This window comes from Oculina patagonica, chromosome 1 (genome assembly GCF_052425735.1).
Source record: "Oculina patagonica isolate OP01 chromosome 1, crgOcupat, whole genome shotgun sequence".
Taxonomy (NCBI): domain Eukaryota; kingdom Metazoa; phylum Cnidaria; class Anthozoa; order Scleractinia; family Oculinidae; genus Oculina; species Oculina patagonica.
Genome location: NC_135758.1, coordinates 40,747,564 through 40,769,066, shown reverse-complemented (window position 1 = coordinate 40,769,066; position 21,503 = coordinate 40,747,564). Strand labels below are relative to the sequence as shown.

Below are 21,503 nucleotides of genomic sequence, written 5' to 3'. Positions count from 1 at the left end.
AGCGTGTATAAAAGAAAATCCAAGGTACAATGTCACGCAAAAACGAAAACAAGTCACATGAAAAACAACCCTTGCGCTTGCGTAGCTTGCGAAGACTCACTTGGGGTTCTCCGGCCGGAAACACGTCTGCGTAATTGAAGGCTAGCGCTCGCAAAGCCGTCCATTTTGGAGATGGCTTTGCTTTGTAAGCCGTTTTAATAATATGTTCTGTAACCGATTTGGATCCTTTGTCGTTCTGAAGTAACTGCGGGACAATCTTACAGCTTCTCCGAACTGCTGCCGTAGAAAGCTGAAGGTGAGAACAGCATGTTGTCCATTATCTGTTCCTTCTGGTCCTACAAGTTTATTTTTTACCGTCGATAATCATGCCAGTTAACTCAGTGCCACAATCAATTAACTTCAGTGCCACAATCGTAAAGTGTTATTTCACATTTGAATGCATTACACATATTTCCACTCTCTCAAGCTCTCGTTTTAATATTTGTCTGTGTTCTGTGCAATTGATTTGTCTCAGTACGTAAATCTCGCTATCAAATTTAAGTTGCTTTCGAAAAGTAGAATTCAACCGTCAATCTTTTATTAATATTGAGTCAAACCTGCTCTAATTAGAGAAAGAAAGACGTCGACATTATCAGACGTTGAAACAGCGCCAGTTGTGATATTTAAGGTTGTACGAGGCGCGCCAACCCAAATTGAAGTAGTTTCTGCAGTTTATGCTGGCTGTTTTGATGTTCGTTTGAGAGCAAGCTACTCCAAAGGGTCTCCTATAAGTCGAAATTCTCATATTATATTATATTATAAGTGAACAGCGACATTGGCGCTTTTTAATTAGACATGATTTACTGGTATTGTTATGTTCAAGAAAAAACGAGGGAAATCAGTCAGGCTAGGGACAAGTAAACTAGGTTTCTGTCAGGATTTAGAGTAGGAAGTATTGAGACGAAATCGCAATCAGTGTTTTCCCACGCCTATTAATATATTCTTTTTCACTGCGAACATTTGATAGTTTATAAATTTAATGCTCCAGTAATTTGAAATTGCAGACTTAACTTGAAACAAACACAACATTTGGTACCTTGAAACTACATTATTCCATTTGCGTGTTTTCCTTTCAATGCACAGCTATTAAAGCATTGGCTGCGGTCACATCTACGACGTAACTAAAGTTTAACTATAGCTAGTCTCAAGTTAGGAGACGTCATACCTAACTATAGTTAGTGCTTTCTGTCGTCTTTGCAGTCACACCAATGCAGTTAACTATAGTTAGTTCTGATTAGGTTGTGAATAATTTGGTATTTAAATTAGTTCATGACAGCCCTTGTGGTTTATTTGTGTCCAGGTGTTCCTCTATTTTTTCTATTTTTGCGCAGCATTTCGGCGTTGAAGAAAATAAAATGAAGTAGGGATGCTAGAAACCGAAGAATTCAAGCTTTATTTTTGCTAACATTGATGATATGTAATTTCTTGGCATGTTGTTTTTCTTGTTTTCCTTCCCTTGACGCTTTGTTTTGCATATTTATGTTCATCTCGCACGTGCGAAAAGAATTGTCGCATTCTGATTGGCTTTTCGTTTGTAAACTTAAGACTAACCCATGAACCTTGCTTGGGTATAACTATAGTTAGTGTATATTGTTTTGGATCAGCGAGGCGTAAATTTTCTAACTATAGTTAGGGCGAACAGAGAAGCAGTCACATTATCGAAATAGCTAACTGTAGTTAACGCCGTCCTAACTATAGTTAGCAGTCTAGATGTGACCGCAGCCATTGTCAGACATCGCAATCCTTCAAAACAACCAAGTCGATCGAGAAAGCGGAATTGCCTGAGGGGTAATTCAGTCCAGTGATCAAACCAATAGGAAGCTAAACTGGGTGCTTAAGTTTGATGTTATCTCGAACTGCTAGTCAAAGCAATTTTAAGTGGCTGTCCAGCTAACAGCGGTCTGGCGACTTTCGGGTCGCGAGTAAACCTTCCCTTTATTTTTTGTGACCGAAAAGGACTTAATGTGAAATGATTAAAATCGATCTCATTTTTTCCAGAAACTTTTTCTGTCCTTCGCTACAGGACAAAACGTATTTTACTATCTGAGAGCGTTTTTCAGGGTTATTCGATGGCGGAAATTCGGCGATTTTAAAAGCCGCGTTTCTTCGAAACGGATAAATATTGCTAAATTTTAAATAGTACATTACATTAAGCCGCATTTACCTTGTCTTATCAAGGAATATCGAATTATTTGATGAAAAATTAAATTAACTTAATTAAATCAAAGACAACGCGGTTTGCGGTATGTTTTCTCGCATGACAGATTCCTCAAAAGTAAAAGCTAAAATCTCCAAAGCGGTACAAAAATCACAGGTAAAATGCACTTCACAGCAAAGATCTAACCCTATTCTAATAGAAAATAAATTGAAAGGTCCGGGTATCGTTCTACTTTGGACGCGAACAAACGTTTTTAAGAGCTAATTTTGGCAATATTTACATTAGATTGCTCGTTTGACGGTTTATGCCCAGCGCATGTGATTAGATAGAAATATTTTATCCAGCAGCTCAGAGTCTTGCTGTACATCCTCGAAAAACGAGTACTTTTGGTTTTTATGGCCGTTTTAGTTTGTATAAATAAAAACGGCTGAAATGCCATAAATAGGAATCGTTCGTCCGCTCGCACAATATGCAAATTTTGCTCATTTCCAACAGGTTGTCGATTTCAGCAAAGTCAAAATTATCTCAAAGATTAAAACTTACTTTTTCTCAAACGTTGTCCTTCTTGAGTTTAGACACTCGGCAACTGGAGGCCTTTACCTTATTCTGACATAAAACAAACTCAAAGGTGAAGGTATCATTTTGCTTTGCACGCGAACAAGTGGTTAATTAGGAGCTTCTTGGTCAATATTTATACTCATTCGACGGTGACACGTTATGTCCAACGCAAACTGTATGACTGAATAGATTTATTTCTTAACATCTCAGATTCATTTTATGCCTCTTCAGAATAACAAGCATGTTTTCTTCTAAGCCTTTGTCAGTTTCTAAACAAAACACTAAAGCGAAAAAAAGCCAAAAATTCTTGATCTATCTTATTTACAGCGGGCTGTCGATTTCAGCTTTGTTTGTTTACATCGCAAAAACGATAAAGCTCTTCCCTACTCAATTATAGTCCAACCTTATCGCATCACCTGGACGAACTTAATCAAGTATTTAAATTAATCTCGCATTACCCGTGAAAACATCATTGACAATCCGTATATCAATGGCTTTCTCTTAGTAACGGGTGGACCGTTGATAAGTGTTGCGGAGGGAAGTGGGGGAGGGGAGGGAAAGTGGACAAATACCCAAATAAATATCCAGATGCGCTTTCGATTTTTGGAACAAATATCGAGCTCTTAGAAAAAGTTACCGTGCAAGGGCCGGAGATTTAAAAAAATCCTCCAGGGAAGAAACGATAAAGAAAAATATCAAGAAATGAATTTTACATCAAATATCAAATTCATGCAACTCCCTCTCCGTTTCAACAGTAATGTTATGGTCCACCCGTATGAACATGGCAAACAACACACTACTTGTAGCTAAAACTAATTAATTAACAGAAATTACTCGGTACTTGAGCTCACCTACAATCACAAAAACGATCCTACTGCTGTTTTCGTGACATGCGTTTTACACAATAATTCCACCTTGCTCCTGGTTTATGCATTTTGTAACTTTTTTTTCTCTTATTGTTAAAACATCAAATTTAATAAACTGTTATCTTTAACAACGACTCCAAATGAGAACATGACCGCGTGCACAACTTTTCCCTTTTGCTCATTTACAACTATCGGTAAACAAAGCTTACAGGGCACATACTTTCCAAGGTTCTTGTCAAGTTATAAATTGCGATTTATTCGACTGGTGCTTGGAAACTTTGTCCACAACATACTCAAAGGACGTGAAATGCCCACTAAAATTTCCGAGAACATCCTCCCCGGCCATAAAGTTATAAGATCAAAGTTCTGGACAACCCCCGCCCGGCAATGCGATGGAGCTTTTTCGCAGCCCTTTTGTCGCACCCTGGCTATTCAGTGGTTGCGCGGCAGCAGCTGCATTCTTTCACCATGTCTGTGATTTTGTTTACAAGGGTAGCCTTTGTATCTTTAGATTTGAATGGCAGTTCAAAATGATCGCAGATGGCTTTCAGTGTTTTCACATTGAATTTTGAGAGCCCTTCTTGTTTGGTCTGCTCGCATATATCATAGCCATGGTACATCATAGGATGCATTACACCCACGTTGTTGAAAATATCCTCGACCTCTTTGTCCCGACGTTTATCATTCAGAAATGATACTTCTTCTTGCAAAAGCAGATCCCCTTCTTCAGCTGGTTTTTCAACCACCCCCTCATACAGCCATTTCCACTCGTTTTTTACTCTTTCCTTGTGACTCTTTCGGCAGCTGTTGCACAAGGCTGAAACAGAAGCATGTTGTAGAACGTTTTTGACTGATCTATTAAACATACAAACGGACCTGCGGAAGAATGGGAGAAGCGCACGTGCAACGCCTTATCGGTGAAAAATAGGCGTGTCGGTAAGAAGGTCCACTCTAACCGGGGCATGGGCCTGGGTAGGGGCCAGTTATATTTAAATTTTTTTCACATGTATTTTTACCTAGTTTTCTTTTTCTTTATTTTTCTCAAGTTAAATGATTTCCGAAATTCTGGTTCTTCTCAAATTACAAACAATATAAAGTATTTTAAGAAAAAAAGGAAAAAACAATTAAAACAAAAAAAGAGGAAAATGTAATAACAGTGTATGGAGTGCACGACCCCAACCCGACCTCGGCCCCGGCACCGACCTTCTCGGCTTTTTATCGATCACAGGAAAGGTTTCGGGTTTTGTAGAATACAGAGCTTATCTTATTTGTTAATAATAATGGGTAATTTTAAATTGATGCTGGGTTGTCAGAACGAATTTAACGGACAGAATGATTCCAGTTGAATTGATTTCTCCAGTTTCGTGACCGTTTGATAATTTAATTAGTTGTTCTTTTTTCAGTTGAATGAAAACATGGGCTTTGAAAATCTTTTCTTTTAAATTTTATCACAGAGAATTCCAGTCCATTTATTGTTTCCAGCTTGGTTCAAGGGTACACAAAAAAGAAAAACAAAAGAAATCAAATGGAGTTAAAAGTTTGGTAAATTAAATTAAGAGAGTTTTAATTTTGGCAACAGATAGCATTTCTCTATGGGAAAATGCAAAAAAACGGGCAATACTTCCCTCCCAGCTACATGTTAACTATAAACATTGTAGTTGGATGAGGTAGGTGCATGATAAACTGAAACTATAGTCCGGTTTGAGCTATAAAAAGAATGAACAAAAACCGACGCAAAATCGAAAACATTGAAAAGTGCCAAATACACTGAGTTAATTAAGCGCAGGTAATTTTCAAAACGCATAAAACTTCCTTAATCCTTTATATAGAATTTGGTTAAATAAGACAATGATGCGTGATATGAACTATATTATCCCAGTATTGTGTGAATGTCATTAGAGAAGACAGAAAAAAGAATGGACAAAATGTTGTTTCTTGCTATTACTTACGTGATCCAACAGGAATAGCAACGTCAAAAACTTCCATCACTTCTCGAGCAATTTTCACAGTCACGACTCTGTCACTTTTAACACTTTTCTGCTTACCCTAGTGATCGGGATAATGGCATGCTGTGCGGCCAGTTTGATTTCTCCAGTCTTTGCCAAGGTTCGCGCGATGTCTTGGGCACACAAACATATTTTCAACTTGTTGGGCAGTTTTACTAAAAATAGCCAGCCCGTAATAAAATAAGTTCGCTTTCTGAAATGTCTTCTTTTGTTAAATGATATCTCCTCAGGTGAGCCGTAATATCACTTTTGCATTCACTTAGAGGCACCAAATTGCTCTCTCCTTTAAATTCCCCACATCCAATTTCATTCTTCGCCGACATGAAACATGTCGTTGAAGACGCCATGTCTCGCACTCTCGGGTAAATTGCGTGACAACAAAACATCAACATTGCAAATGACATCATTACATTGGGAAGAGAACTTATTAATAAAAAAAACAAAGTTAAAATCTGTCTTTTTTACGATCCTCCAGTTGCCTGTGTCAAAACTCAAGAATGACTAATGTTTAAGAAGTAAGAGTTTTAATCTTTGAGATAATTTTGACTTTGCTGAAATCGACAACCTGTTGGAAATGAGCAAAATTTGCATATTGTGCGAGCGGACGAACGATTCCTATTTATGGCATTTCAGCCGTTTTTATTTATACAAACTAAAACGGCCATAAAAACCAAAAGTACTCGTTTTTCGAGGATGTACAGCAAGACTCTGAGCTGCTGGATAAAATATTTCTATCTAATCACATGCGCTGGGCATAAACCGTCAAACGAGCAATCTAATGTAAATATTGCCAAAATTAGCTCTTAAAAACGTTTGTTCGCGTCCAAAGTAGAACGATACCCGGACCTTTCAATTTATTTTCTATTAGAATAGGGTTAGATCTTTGCTGTGAAGTGCATTTTACCTGTGATTTTTGTACCGCTTTGGAGATTTTAGCTTTTACTTTTGAGGAATCTGTCATGCGAGAAAACATACCGCAAACCGCGTTGTCTTTGATTTAATTAAGTTAATTTAATTTTTCATCAAATAATTCGATATTCCTTGATAAGACAAGGTAAATGCGGCTTAATGTAATGTACTATTTAAAATTTAGCAATATTTATCCGTTTCGAAGAAACGCGGCTTTTAAAATCGCCGAATTTCCGCCATCGAATAACCCTGAAAAACGCTCTCAGATAGTAAAATACATTTTGTCCTGTAGCGAAGGACAGAAAAAGTTTCTGGAAAAAATTAGATCGATTTTAATCATTTCACATTAAGTCCTTTTCAGTCACAAAAAATAAAGGGAAGGTTTACTCGCGACCCGAAAGTCGCCAGACCGCTGTTAGCTGGACAGCCACTTAATTGCTAAATATTTTCAATTGTTTTACACAGTATGAGAGGTTTTATTCATTTTCATTTGTACGTACGCCTTATGAATAGCATCAATTCTTTTCCGTTTATTTAAACAATTTGCTTCGAAAATTGTCCTGTTAATGTTAAATATATTACGTCAGTCTTCTTAGCCTTTAAATATTGAGCCGCAATGGCCGCGCCACAGCTTATCAAGTGTGCAGCAGACTACAACAGCTCAGATAAATTAAATTGTTTTAAACACTTCACTATCAACAAGTTATGAAAATTTCTTGACATTGTATCCTTTTCAGTAAGAGGTTCCTAAAGAGTTCTCATAAGTTTTGGGCTGCAACGTTCCTAACCGGGGTTGTATCACGCGACTCAATGGACAGACTTCAGAAAACGCATATATTAATTGATAGCCAGTAGCCGTGATCTATTTATTTGTATTTGCAAAATTACTTAGCTCTTGAAACAGGCCCAGAATTTGGTACATTCTACAACTTTCTGTTGGCGTGTTTCTCACTGGGGATGGTATAGTCAGTAATTAAACCTATTTAATGTGGTAAAACGTGCAGAATTTGCTCCGGCTAGTAGAGCACTGATCATAATAAAAAAGTGAATTTGCGATCTGATTTGATATTCAAGCTGCTAATCCACGATGACGACAACCGTGGACTCTGACGAAGGCGAATCAAGGAAATCATTTTTGTCGGCGAAATTTCAGAGTGAGCACCAGTCTAGATCCTAAAGTTGTACACATGCCTTGTGTAAATAATACTTGCAAGTCTCGGCTCAGATTCCAAAAAATAATTCAGGTCTCAGTCTCGGATTTTTAAACAAGGGACTCGCGTCTCGGCTAGTCTCAAATATATTACGATTTGCCACCCCATGCTTGAGCTGTGTCCGGCACGGAAAGATCGGTGTGCTGATTGTGACGAAGTCAATTGTACTGTGGACGAAGAGGAGATTCATAAAACTTTCCGAAGAGGCGTATAAATAAAACTATTATGTGAGCTTCATGGTGCATCCACTTTTAATAGTCTTCCGACGAACATGAAGACTTTACAACCAAAGAAACGTTTCCAGGCTATCTCTGCTTTTTATTCTTAGGTTAGTTTTTAGAACATTTTTAATTTTTAATTCATTTTTTTATGAGAACACTATTACTTTTTTAAGCTTTTTAATTTTTTAAGCATTTTAGCGGTATCATTTTTAAAGTAGTTAGTTTTTTTATAGATATGTATTTTAGAGGATACAGTACTCTATTTTATTTTATATAGGGGCCCTGTTGATACCAGTCCCGCGACTGAATGGGTCACCCTGTTTAAATATCGATTATTATTATTATTATTATTATTATTATTATTATTATTATTATTATTATTATTATTATTATTATTATTGCGGGCCCAAGAGAGGCCCGCAACCCTAATCTTGACAGTGACCAGCGGATTGCGTATCACGCGTGCGCGCCACGTTTATAAAGACTATCTGCAAACCGGAAGTTAAAAATTTTGTTCTTCCACTAAGAACGATCGGAATGCAAAAAATGTGTCAATCATGACATTTGTCGTAACACCGGAAGAGAAAAATCTTGTCTCCAAGAGCGATAAGAATGCGAAAAATCAACAGTTTGTCACATTAGATCGAGGCTTCTGTCTTGCAGACATTACGTTTTGCAGACGTTGTTTTATAGGTGTTGCTTTTGAGCTTTTGAGAAGATCTGCTGTGATTGTATCACAGATAAACTATGACAAAGCGAATGATTCCAACAACGGTTATTCTCGAGAAATTCCTTATAATACTGACAACAAAGCGAGTTTGCCGACGGAGGAAAATCACATCTCAATTCACACCGCGTGCTCGACTACACTTCGCAAAACTGTTAATAAAAAAAAAACAACTCTGATTGGTTTGCGGCAATAGGAAACGATAAAAAACATTCGTGACTTAAGCGTGACGCGTTATTCGACCTTACTTGGAATAATTTTCTTTTGTCCTGTGATTTAAAAACACTTCCCTCCCAGTACCTTCTCTTAACTGCATCGAGGCCCGCACTTTCTAACCTGTGGCTACCACTAGTTATTATCATTATTATTATTACTTCACAGTAGTCTTGCGTTGAACATCTAAGGCAACAACCTCGTAGACTGCGCAGATTACTTTAATGACCATTTCTCCCTATGTTCACATCCTGTACTTTTGAAGACTACCGAATTTCGTCGATAGTACTCCTGTTATTCCAGGGCAGTGCGTTTGACGACAGAATTTTGAATTACGAGAACGCATTTATGTTATTGAGCGTGGCATAGCCCTACGCAAATAATGAGGGTGCAAATAATACCATAATATTAAGAGTATTAAACATAGCTAACAAAAGAAAAAATATCTTGCAGTGCCTTGCCAAAAACGTTGGTAAGGATCATGAAACCAACCAGAGCTTTGTACGTTGCCTGGAATGTCGCCGACTTCCTTCGTAACACCCATCGATATACTAAAGCAATCGACTTCTACGAGGAGTGTTTTGTACTTCTGAGGCTCACTATCGCACATCAGTTGGAACGTACCATACCAAATGAGCCCCGTGATATCGAGAAGCAGTTATATGTGGGTCTCGCTGATGCATATTCCGAGAGCGGCTGCACGGAAAAGGGCATCGAAATACTCGAAGAGTGCCTTAAGATCCAAAAAGACGCGGGAAATAAACACAGAGAAAGTGGAACTTATGATAATATTGGTAGGATGTATTTGAAACTCGGCGAGTGTGAAAAATCGTTGCATTATCATAAGAAAGCCCTCGAAATTCGAAAGGAAATGAAGGAGAAGGTGTTGGAAGCTTCATCGTATTGCAACATTAGTCATATGTACCGCATTTTAGGCCAGTATGAAACGGCTATCGGTTACGCAAAGAAGGCTCTCGAAATCGGTAAAGAAACTGCAAACTGGGTAACAGAAGGGGAGGCCTGCACCAATATCTCTCAGATTTATAGCAATCTTGGACAATACGAGAAAGCAATTGAATATCAACTGAAAGATCTGGAAATCACCAAACGAATTGGCGATCGACAAGGAGAAGGAACATGTTGTAACAATCTCGGTGATATTTACCGTCGCCAAGGCAAATATAACAAATCCATCGAATACTTTGAAAAAGGACTAAAAATCGTTCAAGAAATCGGATGTAGACAAGGCCAAGGAGCGTGCTACCATAATCTTGCCATCACATATCACGATCTTGGTGAATATGCAAAATCATTGGAATACAACGAGAAAGCTCTTGTAATAATGCGTTCACTTGGATACCGAGAAGAAGAAGGAACGGCCTACCACTTTCAAGCTAGTAGCTACTTAGCTTTTGGCGAATATGAAAAGTCAGAGGACTGCTGCAAGAAAGCTTTTGCAATTAAAACAAATATGGGAGACAAGAGGGGACAAGCGATCTGCTATGATATCTTTGGTGGTATTAACGAGAAACTTGGAAAGCACGAAATGGCGATCAAGTATTCTGAGCAAAGTCTCAAAATCTATAATGAAATTGGGGACTTAGCTGGACAAGGAGTGGCCTGTAACAACCTGGCCTATACGTATCATTCTCTTGGTTACTATGAAAAGGCGATTGAATACTTTAAGAAATATCTTCAGATATGCAAAACAGTTGGAGACCGAAATGGGGAAGGAACAACCTTTTGCAGCATTGGAAATACGTATTTGGCACTCGGCCACTTCGAAAAGTCACTAGAGTATCAAAAAGAGGCTCTTAAAATCTTGCAAGAGGTTGGCTCATTAAAAGGTGAACGCTTCGTTCACCAGAGCTTAGGTGCAACACATTTCAGTGAGGCGAATCTCCCAAAAGCAATTCATCATTTAAACGAAAGCATAAATTGCCACGAGAAGATGCGAGCACGTCTTATGGACGAACACAAAGTGTCGCTGGATGACCAAAATTCCTGTAGTTACAGGATGCTTTGCTTTCAACTAGTTGTTTCCGGCAAACCACATGATGCTCTCTGCACCTTGGAACAAGGAAGAGCGCGTGGTCTTGTTGATTTACTGTCGATGAGATATGGTATTCAAGAGGTCAGTGATGCAATGACGCTAAATTTGAGCGCCATGAGAGAACTTTTCACCAGGCAACGAACTAACTTTCTCTTTTTGGGTATTCCACTAAGGAAAATAATGCTCTGGTTTGTGGATAAGGATGGGAAAATATCATTCACTGACTTAAATGACACAAATTATAATGGAAACGATTTTGAAGATAATTTAGAGGAGTTGATAGAAAGCATTACACATTCTCTTGAAGGTATCCAGTGTGAGGACCGTTCGTTGGACGCGTGGTACGAGACCTCGAAACCAACTGTTGCAAGTCGTAGCAAAGAAACGGCCCAGCCTGAGCACAGAAGAGATGATGAAAAGGAAAAAGAAAGATTGCTTCATTTATTATTCATGATGATCATGTCTCCAATTGCGGATCGCATTGACAGCCCGGAGATAGTAATTGTCCCTGAAGGACCGTTGTTTCTAATTCCTTTTTCTGCGCTTCAAGATTCCAGCGGTAGATACCTGTCAGAAACTGTGAGAATCCGTCTCATTCCTTCTCTGACGACACTCAAGCTCATTCAGGACTCACCACCAGACTATCACTGCCAGAGTGGAGCTCTTATTGTGGGAGATCCAAAGGTTGGTCGTGTGAATTTCAAAGGAAACGTTGTGGAGTTTTGTCCATTACCTAAAGCCAGAGAAGAGGCGCAGATGGTTTCAGCGCTGTTAGGAGTACCATGTCTTGTTGGAGAGCAAGCTACAAAGGAAGAAGTCCTGCGCAGGATCCAAGAAGTGAGTTTGGTGCACATTGCTGCTCATGGCGATGTTGAGAGAGGAGAAATAGCACTTGCTCCTAACAGCTCTGTTCTTGGCATTCCAAAGAAAGACGACTTCATGCTGACAATGAAAGACATCGCTGAAGTTGGTATCATAGCCAAGCTGGTGGTACTTAGCTGTTGCCACAGTGCTAGTGGGAAGATCCTAAAAGCTGAGGGTGTTGTTGGAATCGCTCGCGCCTTCCTGGGATCTGGTGCTTGTTCAGTTCTGATGTCTTTGTGGGCTGTTGATGATGAGGCTACCAAAACGTTTATGGATATCTTCTACAAATGTCTTATCCATGAGAAAATGAGTGCTAGTGAAGCTCTTTACCAATCCATGAAGACAATGAGGGAATCACCAGAATATAAAGATGTGAAGTACTGGGCACCATTTGTCTTGCTTGGAGATGACATAACACTTGATCTTAATAATGAGGTAACTTCGCAACATTTTTTTTTTTTTTTGGGTTGGGGGTTGTGCCCCCCCCCCCCTTAAAATTACCTTCTCTTTCTGAGGAAAAGTCACGCCAGACCTTTACGTTTAAAAAAAAAAAAAAAAAAAAAAACAAAAAAACTCTTGATAATCAAATTTATGAAAGCACTTGTTAAAATGAAGTGTGTTAGCAAATAAGACATACAGTATTTGTGATAACTGCCTTTTAGTTTTTAACCCTCCTTAACATACCATACTGTTTCAGCCAAATACAGCCTCAGTTAAGGACATTTCATATTTTTCTTTTTAGTTTGGAGTAAAATTTGAAAACATCAGTTGTCGCCATTTGATTATTACTGCAATCAAACCACAGATCGTTTTGCGCTTTTCGAGGCACTAGAGAGAGAGAAAATGTAATGAAGGTTTTTACTATTAGTCGCTTTTGGCGCACATCTCCAGTCACTCACTAAATGCACTCGTAGCTGATGCACCCTCAGTTCTACAATGCCGCTTGAACTTTCTGACATACTTACAATTTTGATAATAGTAAGTGATCTTTCTCGTACAGGTTTGATTAACAATAGCATTGGGGCTGTAGAATTGCAGATATGACTGTCTTGGCTGGGACGCGATCTAACTTTAGGTGATACCTTTCTCTTATATTTTCTCTCTACAGAAATAGACAGTTTGAGGCGCCTCACCAAAGATGGCCGTACCAGAAAGATTTGAGGCCGTCACTGCATTATTGAATGAAACTTATCAGACAATGTTTTAAAATAGAGTCCCTCAGTTTTCAAGTGAGTTAAGTGTTCTTACGAGCATACAGCAAACAAACTGGTGATAGCTAACATGATATACATATGGACAACTTGTGTTAGAAAGTTTGTATGTTATAGGAGAATGGTGTTTGCTGTTATTTACGGTAGGGTTTAACTGTAGAGTATTCCCATTTGGACTGGGGAGGTAGTGGAAATGTTCTTTATTGCAAATTTTGTGGGTTTTTTCTATAATTCATCAGAGGACACTAAGGTGTAAGAATTACTTGTTAGCGTGACATAATGTGCGGTTTTATTTTTGTGTATAATATTATTCCTTATAAAATGGACTGTTAACGATTTTTACATGTTAATTCTCTCGAGTTTCTGTCATCAAAGACAAAACTGCGGATTTCTGACGTAATTTCAGAACGATATATCGAAATCACTGGGGTTTTTTTATAACGTTAGATAAATACAGAGAATGGTAATATTACATTGTTTCTTGTTTATTTTTACTTGTGGACCAGAAGTTCCTTCAAGAACTCGAGGAACAAGGTGATTTTCACGTGTCCACTAGTCAAAATTCGCGCTCACGATCAACTAAGAGGTTCTTTTTTAAAAGTCGCGTTTTTCTTTAAAACTTACCCTTCGAGGAAAAACGGCTAAACTCCCAACCAACCCATTGCGGAGAAATTAAAGTTTAACACCATCTTTTCTGCTTTCGAGTGTCTTTGAAGTAAACCCTTCAGAGGGGCACGAGGGGGTAAAAATAATGGGGCAGGTTTTCACTGGGAAAATGAGATCTGGGTCACTGGCACTGGGAATCACTATAACCAATAAACAATAGAACTGGCACTGGGATTTGGAAAATCGGGGAAACAAGAGGCTGGGAAATGAGATTTGGGCAAAATTTGGCCTGGGAAATAAGATTTTAAGGGCCCTCAAACCCCTTTGCGTATCTTTTATTCTGTACTTTGCGTTTGTAGATTTTTTGCGGCTATTCCTAACATTCCTAACATTACCGGAATCTTAGGCCACGTTACAGGCAGCAGCAAACAATCCGCTCTAACAGTTAAAAATATTAACCTCCACTCCCCTCTCCAGCCCTAGCCGGAAGCAGTGTTTTTGGCAGTGTTTTAGGATGCTTTGTAACACTTAACTAAAACTTCTTATATAACAGTTAACATTATAATGTGAAGCTTCTTAACACTTCCGTTAACTGCAATGTTAAGGGCCCCGGTTCACACTAGTGACATAGCGAGATAACGACATGGACATAACGACATAAATTTTTTCTTATGTCGTTATGCTTAGGTCATTATGTTCCTGTTGTGTTGTTATGTCGTCGTTAATACTGGTGACTTCTTTTTCGTTTGCGTGGCCTTGCCGTTATGTCGTTATGTCGCAAGTGTGATCCAGGCCTAAATATCGCGCCCATACTTGACAGTAAAACCAATCTTCGCCATCTTATATAGCGATGTGTGCTTTCCTCCCAACTTCCATAAGTGAAACATACTGTTATGATAAAACAATGTCTTGATCTACCACCTTTTATCCTTGGTACATAAAACAGTGACTTATAATTAAAGAGAATTTGATACTTCGAGCAAATCATCTATACACAGCACAGAGATTTGGGGTGCGTTTCTTTGGGAAAATCCAAAATTGGATCTGTCCTTGATCTCAGATCACACGGATACTTTGCTGCCAAAGAAACGAAGAATATGTCCGAAAATGGATTTTTTGCCATGACAACCCCGTAAACACATTTCGCACAGAACATAAAATATCTGCACAAATTTATTTTCCATCGAATTTATCCTAGCTAAAATTATTTCAGCATACAAAATCTTTCACAAAAATCACACGTCTAAATAATTCTTCTTCAGCCCCAAGCACAATGTGGCAAGAACGCATCTGACAGCGAAGAATGCTTGCGAAATGATCAATGCAAACTTCACCGGTGACAATTTCAAAAGGATACAACTTCCGTAGGCACACGGTGGCTGTTCTAGAAAACCTGATAGAGGAAAGAAACGCAAAATTCGTTTTTGGATCCGGATTTGGATTTTCCCAAAGAAACGCACGCTTGATCGTTTTCGTGATGTAAGCGCCCTCGTATGACTGTAACAAATGCACAATGTCACGCAACATTGAAAAGAAGTCACGTGAGATGTAAACATGGTCGGGTCGCAGCCGGCCATGTTTTGTAGTGGCTTTGGTTCGCTTCGTGAACCGCTTTGTGAGCTGTGTATTTTTACTGAACTCGTTTTGTTGAAGACACTGCGGTACAATCTCACAGCTTCGCAATCCGATCTGACACTTTAGAAGCTGAAGGTGAGAAGAGCATATTGTCGTTTATTATCTGTTTCTCCATGTTCTCCCCTGTCGACCTAAAAGATTAATTTTATTTAAACGTCGATAATCCAAGTCAAATCAACTTCAACTGTTTACTGCATTTCACAGTCTTAGAATAACGCAGCGCAAACTTTATGAATGCGTTACTTCCTCACACTGTCTTCAGTTTAATTTCCTTGATTTGACTGTGTTCTATGCAATCGAGTTACCTCAGTAAATCTCGCTGCTGTCGTAAAGGAAAATTAAAATGTGCATTTTTATTAAGCCAAACTTAGCTTGCTGTCGGTCGAGAAAGACGACGAAGCAGTGCCGGTTGTGATATCTTATACGATACGTTGTACCCAAATTACAGTTGTTCATGATTGTTAGCTGTTTTGATCGTTAAAGATTAGCCTGTTCCAAGGTCGAAATTTTCAGCCGATTCATGCGATTCAGTATTCGATATTTGAAAAAGACATACATTAAATTTGAAGTCATTTGAATGGCTAGTCATTGCTCGAATCAAAGTTCCCTATTCAGGATACAGAAGGGCTTTTATCAGGAAGAAAGCAACACGATGATATGACTGCAGTAGCTGTCAACAGCCATAACAGCCCTTGCTTTTATTCAGGCCTCACGAGAGACGGGCTGAATATCGTAGCTGTCGTCGAAACAATGATTAATTCACGGTTTATAGCTGTTTATAGCTGCAGGCGGTGTAACAGTCTTGATATATATTCGTCGGTTTACTATTTATATTCTGTGGCAGAATGATCTCTTTGAGGTCTTTTTTACTACAATAATTTTGGAATACATTATTACGACATGACCTTTTCATCCTTGACGTATTGAAATGAGCTGGAGTAGAAAATACAGATCGCGCAGCATTTTTGACGAAGTTCCCGGTGTTTGGAATGTTACAAAACCTTAATTCTCCTCCGCAGAGGCCTCTCTTTCTAGGCGATGACGTCAGTCAAGCCTTTTGTTATGAGGCAGTGGGGGGAATTGGTACCACTTTCTGTCGCGCTCGATCGACCGATCAAGAGAACCGAATGGGACTGAGAACGCACTATAGGAATAACAAGAAATCGCCGCGAAAAACACGAAGCAAAACACTTCTGGAAAGTTAGAAAGGCCTGGTGCAAGTATTAACGAAAGAGACAATTTACATATTTAAACAGTTCTACTGAATTCAGTCGACAGACATGATCACCTCTCTACTTTTATTAATACAATGGGCCTGTGTTGTCAGTCTGTGTAAACAATTACGAAACTTGCATCTCGCTCGCGAGCAGTATCGTATATCGTTTATCGGAGGTCACGCTACGAGGTAACGCAGCTATTGTTAAAGAATCGTTCAACACAGAAGTTGTCAACAACTTTAATTTTTTGTTAGTTTTTTGACAAATTTCATGAAAATGTTTTTGAAAGCCCTCCTTGGGAAACGTCATCGCCTCTGCATGCGTTGCGTGCCGTTTATTTTGTACGGGCTGGGAAATGAGGAAATGTGAAAAGTAATGGTGACGAAACACTGTCTCGAGTGCTTGATATGATATCAGATATATTTTCGTAATCGAAACTTAACGGAGAAATACAAGACCCCCATAAAAATGGCAAATTCTATTATTTAAGGTGATGTATTTATAATGAAAAACGGAAAATATAGACGGCAAACTGATCCTGACGGCTAAAGCGGTCAAAAATAAACGAAGTGGATAAAAAGAAAAAAAAATAGAATATATTGAAAAAGCTTTGCCCTATATTTCGGTTTGCAAAATAAACCTTCCTCAGGGGCTGGGCTGAGCTGAGGAAGGTTTGTTTGTTTGTCTATATTTTCCGTTTTAACTTAGTTACTAATCCAGATCTTCAATAGATCCAGCACCACTCATTGGTTTGTCGCTGTGATATTACAGTATTTTATTATATTTATTTATAATTAGTTTGAGAGGAATGCAGATCACATTGGTATTTGTGATCTGTGCGATGCAGAGTTTGTCGGCTATATCAGCCGACATATGCACCCCTGGGGGGATACTCGGGATTTCAAGTGACGGGGATGATAGCAGGATATTTTGTGGGTTGAAAATTTAGATTCCAGGATTTTTTTGGGCAGGAAAATTTGGCAAGTATTTTTGGATTAAAGTAGGGATTCTTTTGGGTATTTAAAATGATCTTAAGATTTGTGGTAGTGCTTTGGCTGCGTAGTTCTGCAAATAAAGTACAAACAAACATGTTTTGCTGTTGATTATATGGGGGTTAATTTTTAGTTAAGGGTTTTGGGAGTTTTGGTGGAAGCCCTAGGGATTTTTTTGGGTCTTGATTTTTGCCCCCATTTGATCATCCCTGTCACTTGAAATCCCGAGTACCCCCCCCCCCCCCCGGGATTTGCACCAAAGTATTGATGGACATATGTTCTCCGCAATCGGGAAGCATTTAACCCTCGGACGTACAAGGGGGGGGGGGGGTGGATGCCACCCCCCCGTAAGGTTTTTTCCCAATTTCGAAAAAAGCATTTACCCTACAATGCTGAAACTTTTGGTAGCTGTTCATTCATCCTTTGCGGAAATTTTGATATGTCAACTATGTGTCCATGGCATATGACGTTGCCATGGCAACGTCATGAATACAAGCAGGTCTTGCCAAAAATGGTCATTTTTAACATTTTTCTTGATTTTTTCCAGTTTTTTAAAACACAAGTGTTAGATTTGTGTATTTTTACATTCCATAAGCATTCTAGCTTGATTTTGCATCAATTTTCGTTATTTTGTGACTTTCTAAGAAAATGTTGAAATCCAAGATGGCGGATCCAAGATGGCGGATCCAAGATGGCGGCTCTTATGACGTCACCTGACGTCATATGACGTCACAGCCAATAAAATTATGTCATCTTGTAGAGTAAGCTAAGGGCTTTATTCTCAGAGCAAAATAATTTCGCTACGCCTTAATATAACGAAAACTCCGGGGAGGGGTTCCATCCACCCTCCCCCCCCCCCCCCCCTTGTACGATGATGGGGGTATGAGTTTTCTTGTACGTCCGAGGGTTAAAGAACGATCACGGCCTTTATAACATCGGCGACCTTACCAGTAATTGTTACGTCCTAAAAAAATGAAGCGAAAAACTGGACTGCTTCATTTACGAAATGCTGTTTATTAGAAAGAAGAATCCTAGCCTGAACACGCAACTGGATTCTATGCGCGCGAAACTATCGCACCTCTAACCGCATATATATATAACACTGTTGAACCGCTATTTGATGTCTGACGACATCGAAACGTTGTGTATTTCTGTCGCTCATTTTTATTCAGAAATGAATATATTTCCACGAGAATATCACATCCTTTGTAGCTTTTATTCAACGCTGATGTTTTTAGATTTGGTTGGTTGTTTGGTTTGAGCAAAATAAACTTAACGAACAAAATATGCATTTGTCATGATGGAGTTCATTACGAATAACCCCAGGAAAATTACATCAAATTGTCATCTGTTCAGCCACCCAACATAGAAATTAAGAAACGTTATATTATAGAAACGTTATCTAAACAATTAAGTACTAATTGAGGCTGCTCTATCGGCTAATATGACCGGTGGCAGCCCGAGGCCGACAAAATCCGAAAAATGAATACTTGCAGCAGAATATTTATTGCTGTTATAATCTTTAGCAAAGTCTTTCATTGGTAAGGTAATGTCGGTGATTTTAATTGCCCCATGCCTTCGTGAAAGGTCTTGTGCAACAACTTACCGGCAGGGATAAAAAAGCTTTTTCTGAATCAGATTTAAATCTCGGCTAAGTATTTTTCGATTAAGCTCAGCTTAAACTGGTAAAACTGGTAATTCGTGAGAGTAAACGGAGGAGCGCTAGTCCGCTAGTGGAGGGAAGGAAAAAATGGCGGCTTCTACAAATGTAGTTAAACCCTTTGTGAAAACAAAAGAAGAATAAGAAAGCCTATTCTTCCCTAATAAAATCACTGTTCCGCTCTCTATAAGAAGCAATAAAAATACTCGTAGTAGAAAGTTAAAATATAATCATAGTCAAACTGATTATTTGTGCAAAAATAGAATTCTTGTAACTAAAGACACAAGTGAGAATGATAATATTTCGAATTGCGCTAGCGTCCGCCGTGACTATTACTTGGCCTACGCGATTCAATATTATTATACTAGTGGTAACCACAGGTTAGAAAGTGCGGGCCTGACAGTGTCGATAAATCACTGGACAAAAAAAAAATTATTCTAAGTAAGGTCGAGTAACGCGTCACGCTTAAGTCACGAATGTTTTTTATCGTTTCCTATTTCCGCGAACCAATCAGAGTTGTTTTTTGATTGACAGTTTTGCGAAGTGTAGTCGAGCACGCGGTGTGAATTGAGATGTGATTTTCCTCCGTCGGCAAACTGGCTTTGTTGTCAGTGTTATAAGGAATTTCTCGAGAATAACCGTTGTTTGAATTATTCGCTTTGCCGTAGTTTATCTGTGATACAATCACAGCAGATCTTCACAAAAGCAACACCTAAAAACAACGTCTGCAAAACGTAATGTCTGCAAGACAGAAGCCTCGATCTAATGTGACAAACTGTTGATTTTTCGCATTCTTATCGCTCTTCGAGACAAGATTTTTCTCTTCCGGTGTTACGACAAACTGTCGTGATTGACTCATTTTTTGCATTCCGATCGTTCTTAGTGGAGGAACAAAATTTTCAACTTCCGGTTTGCAGATAGCCTTTATAAACGTGGCGCGCACGCGTAATACGCAATCCGCTGGTCACTGTCAAGATTAGGGTTGCGGGCCTCTCTTGGGCCCGCAAATATTGAATTGAGAGTAATAAACAAAGCTAACGAAAGAAAAATATCTTGCAGTGCCTTGCCAAAGACGGTTAGGATCATGAGCCTAACACGAGCTTTGTACGTTGCCTGGAATATTGCCGACTTCCTTCGTAACACCCATCGATATACTAAAGCAATCGACTTCTACAAGGAGTGTTTTGTACTTCTGAGGCTTACTATCGCCCATGCTTTGGTAAATTTCATACCAGATGCGCCCCGTGATATCGAGAGGCAGTTATATGTGGGTCTCGCTGAAGCATATTTCGAGAGCGGCTTCACAGAAAAGGCCATTGATATGTGCAAAGAGTGCCTGAAGATCAACAAAGAGGCTGGAAATAAACGGAGAGAAAGTGAGTGTTATGAGTTAATTGGCAGGATGTATTTCAATCTCGGCCAGTGTGAAAAATCAATAAGTTATCACGAGAAAGCTCTCGCAGTCCGAAAGGCAATAAAGAACAAGGTTTTGGAAGCACTATCGTATAGCCACCTTTGTCTTGTGCACAAGATCTTAAATCAAAACGAAAAGGCCATTGGTTACGGGGAAAAAGCCCTTGATATCGGTAAAGAAACAGACGAACGGGAAATAGAAGGAATGGCATGCACCAACCTCTCTCAAATATACTGCGACCTTGGACAATACGAGAAAGCGATTAAATATCAAGAGAAAGATCTAAAAATCAGCAAAGAGTGCGGTGATCGCGAAGGAGAAGGAATATCCTATAACAATCTCGGTCGTATTTACTTTAATCTAAGCCGATATAACAAGTCTATCGAGTACCTTGAAAAGGGACTTAAAACCATGCAAGAAATTGGTTTTAGACAAGGTGAAGGAAGATGCCACCTTAATCTCGCTTTTGCATATCGCCATCTTGGTGAATATGCAAAATCCTTGGAATACTGCGAGAAAGCTCTTGTAATAATACATTCCCTTGGGAATCGAGAAGATGAAGGAGAAGCCTACTTCAATCAAGCTAGCATCTACTTGACCCTTGGCGAACATGAAAAGTCAATGAAATGTTGCGAGCAAGCTCTTGCAATTAAAACGAAGATGGGGGACAAGAGAGGACAAGCGAGCTGCTATGGCATTTTTGGTGCATTTTATGAGAAGCTCGGCCAGCATGAAGACTCGATCAGTTATGTGAAGCAAAGTCTCAAAATAAGTGAAGAAATTGGCGACTTAAAGGGACAAGGAGTGTCCTGTCACAACCTCGCCTGTGCCTATTATTCTCTTGGTTACTATGAAAAGTCGATTGAATATTTCGAGAAAGACCTCCAAATAAGTAAAGCAATTGGAGACCGATATGGGGAAGGAAGAAACCTTTGCAGCATTG

The 21,503-nt window shown here is 39.0% G+C and overlaps 1 protein-coding gene across 1 annotated transcript; it reads left to right on the top strand.

The window, feature by feature from the left end:
* Positions 1 to 117: 117 nt before the first annotated feature.
* Positions 118 to 13,408, top strand: LOC144630834 (uncharacterized). The gene is made up of 3 exons (XM_078489193.1): positions 118 to 295; positions 9,362 to 12,260; positions 12,934 to 13,408. Exons 2-3 carry the CDS (start codon positions 9,390 to 9,392, stop codon positions 12,937 to 12,939), a joined length of 2,877 nt encoding a protein of 958 aa, XP_078345319.1. The 5' UTR covers positions 118 to 295; positions 9,362 to 9,389; the 3' UTR covers positions 12,940 to 13,408.
* The last annotated feature ends 8,095 nt before the right edge of the window (positions 13,409 to 21,503 follow it).

What these genes read in the sequence shown, in the direction of transcription:
- LOC144630834 (XM_078489193.1), top strand. Translation starts at nt 9,390, where the DNA reads ATGAAACCAACCAGAGCTTTGTACGTTGCCTGGAATGTCGCCGACTTC.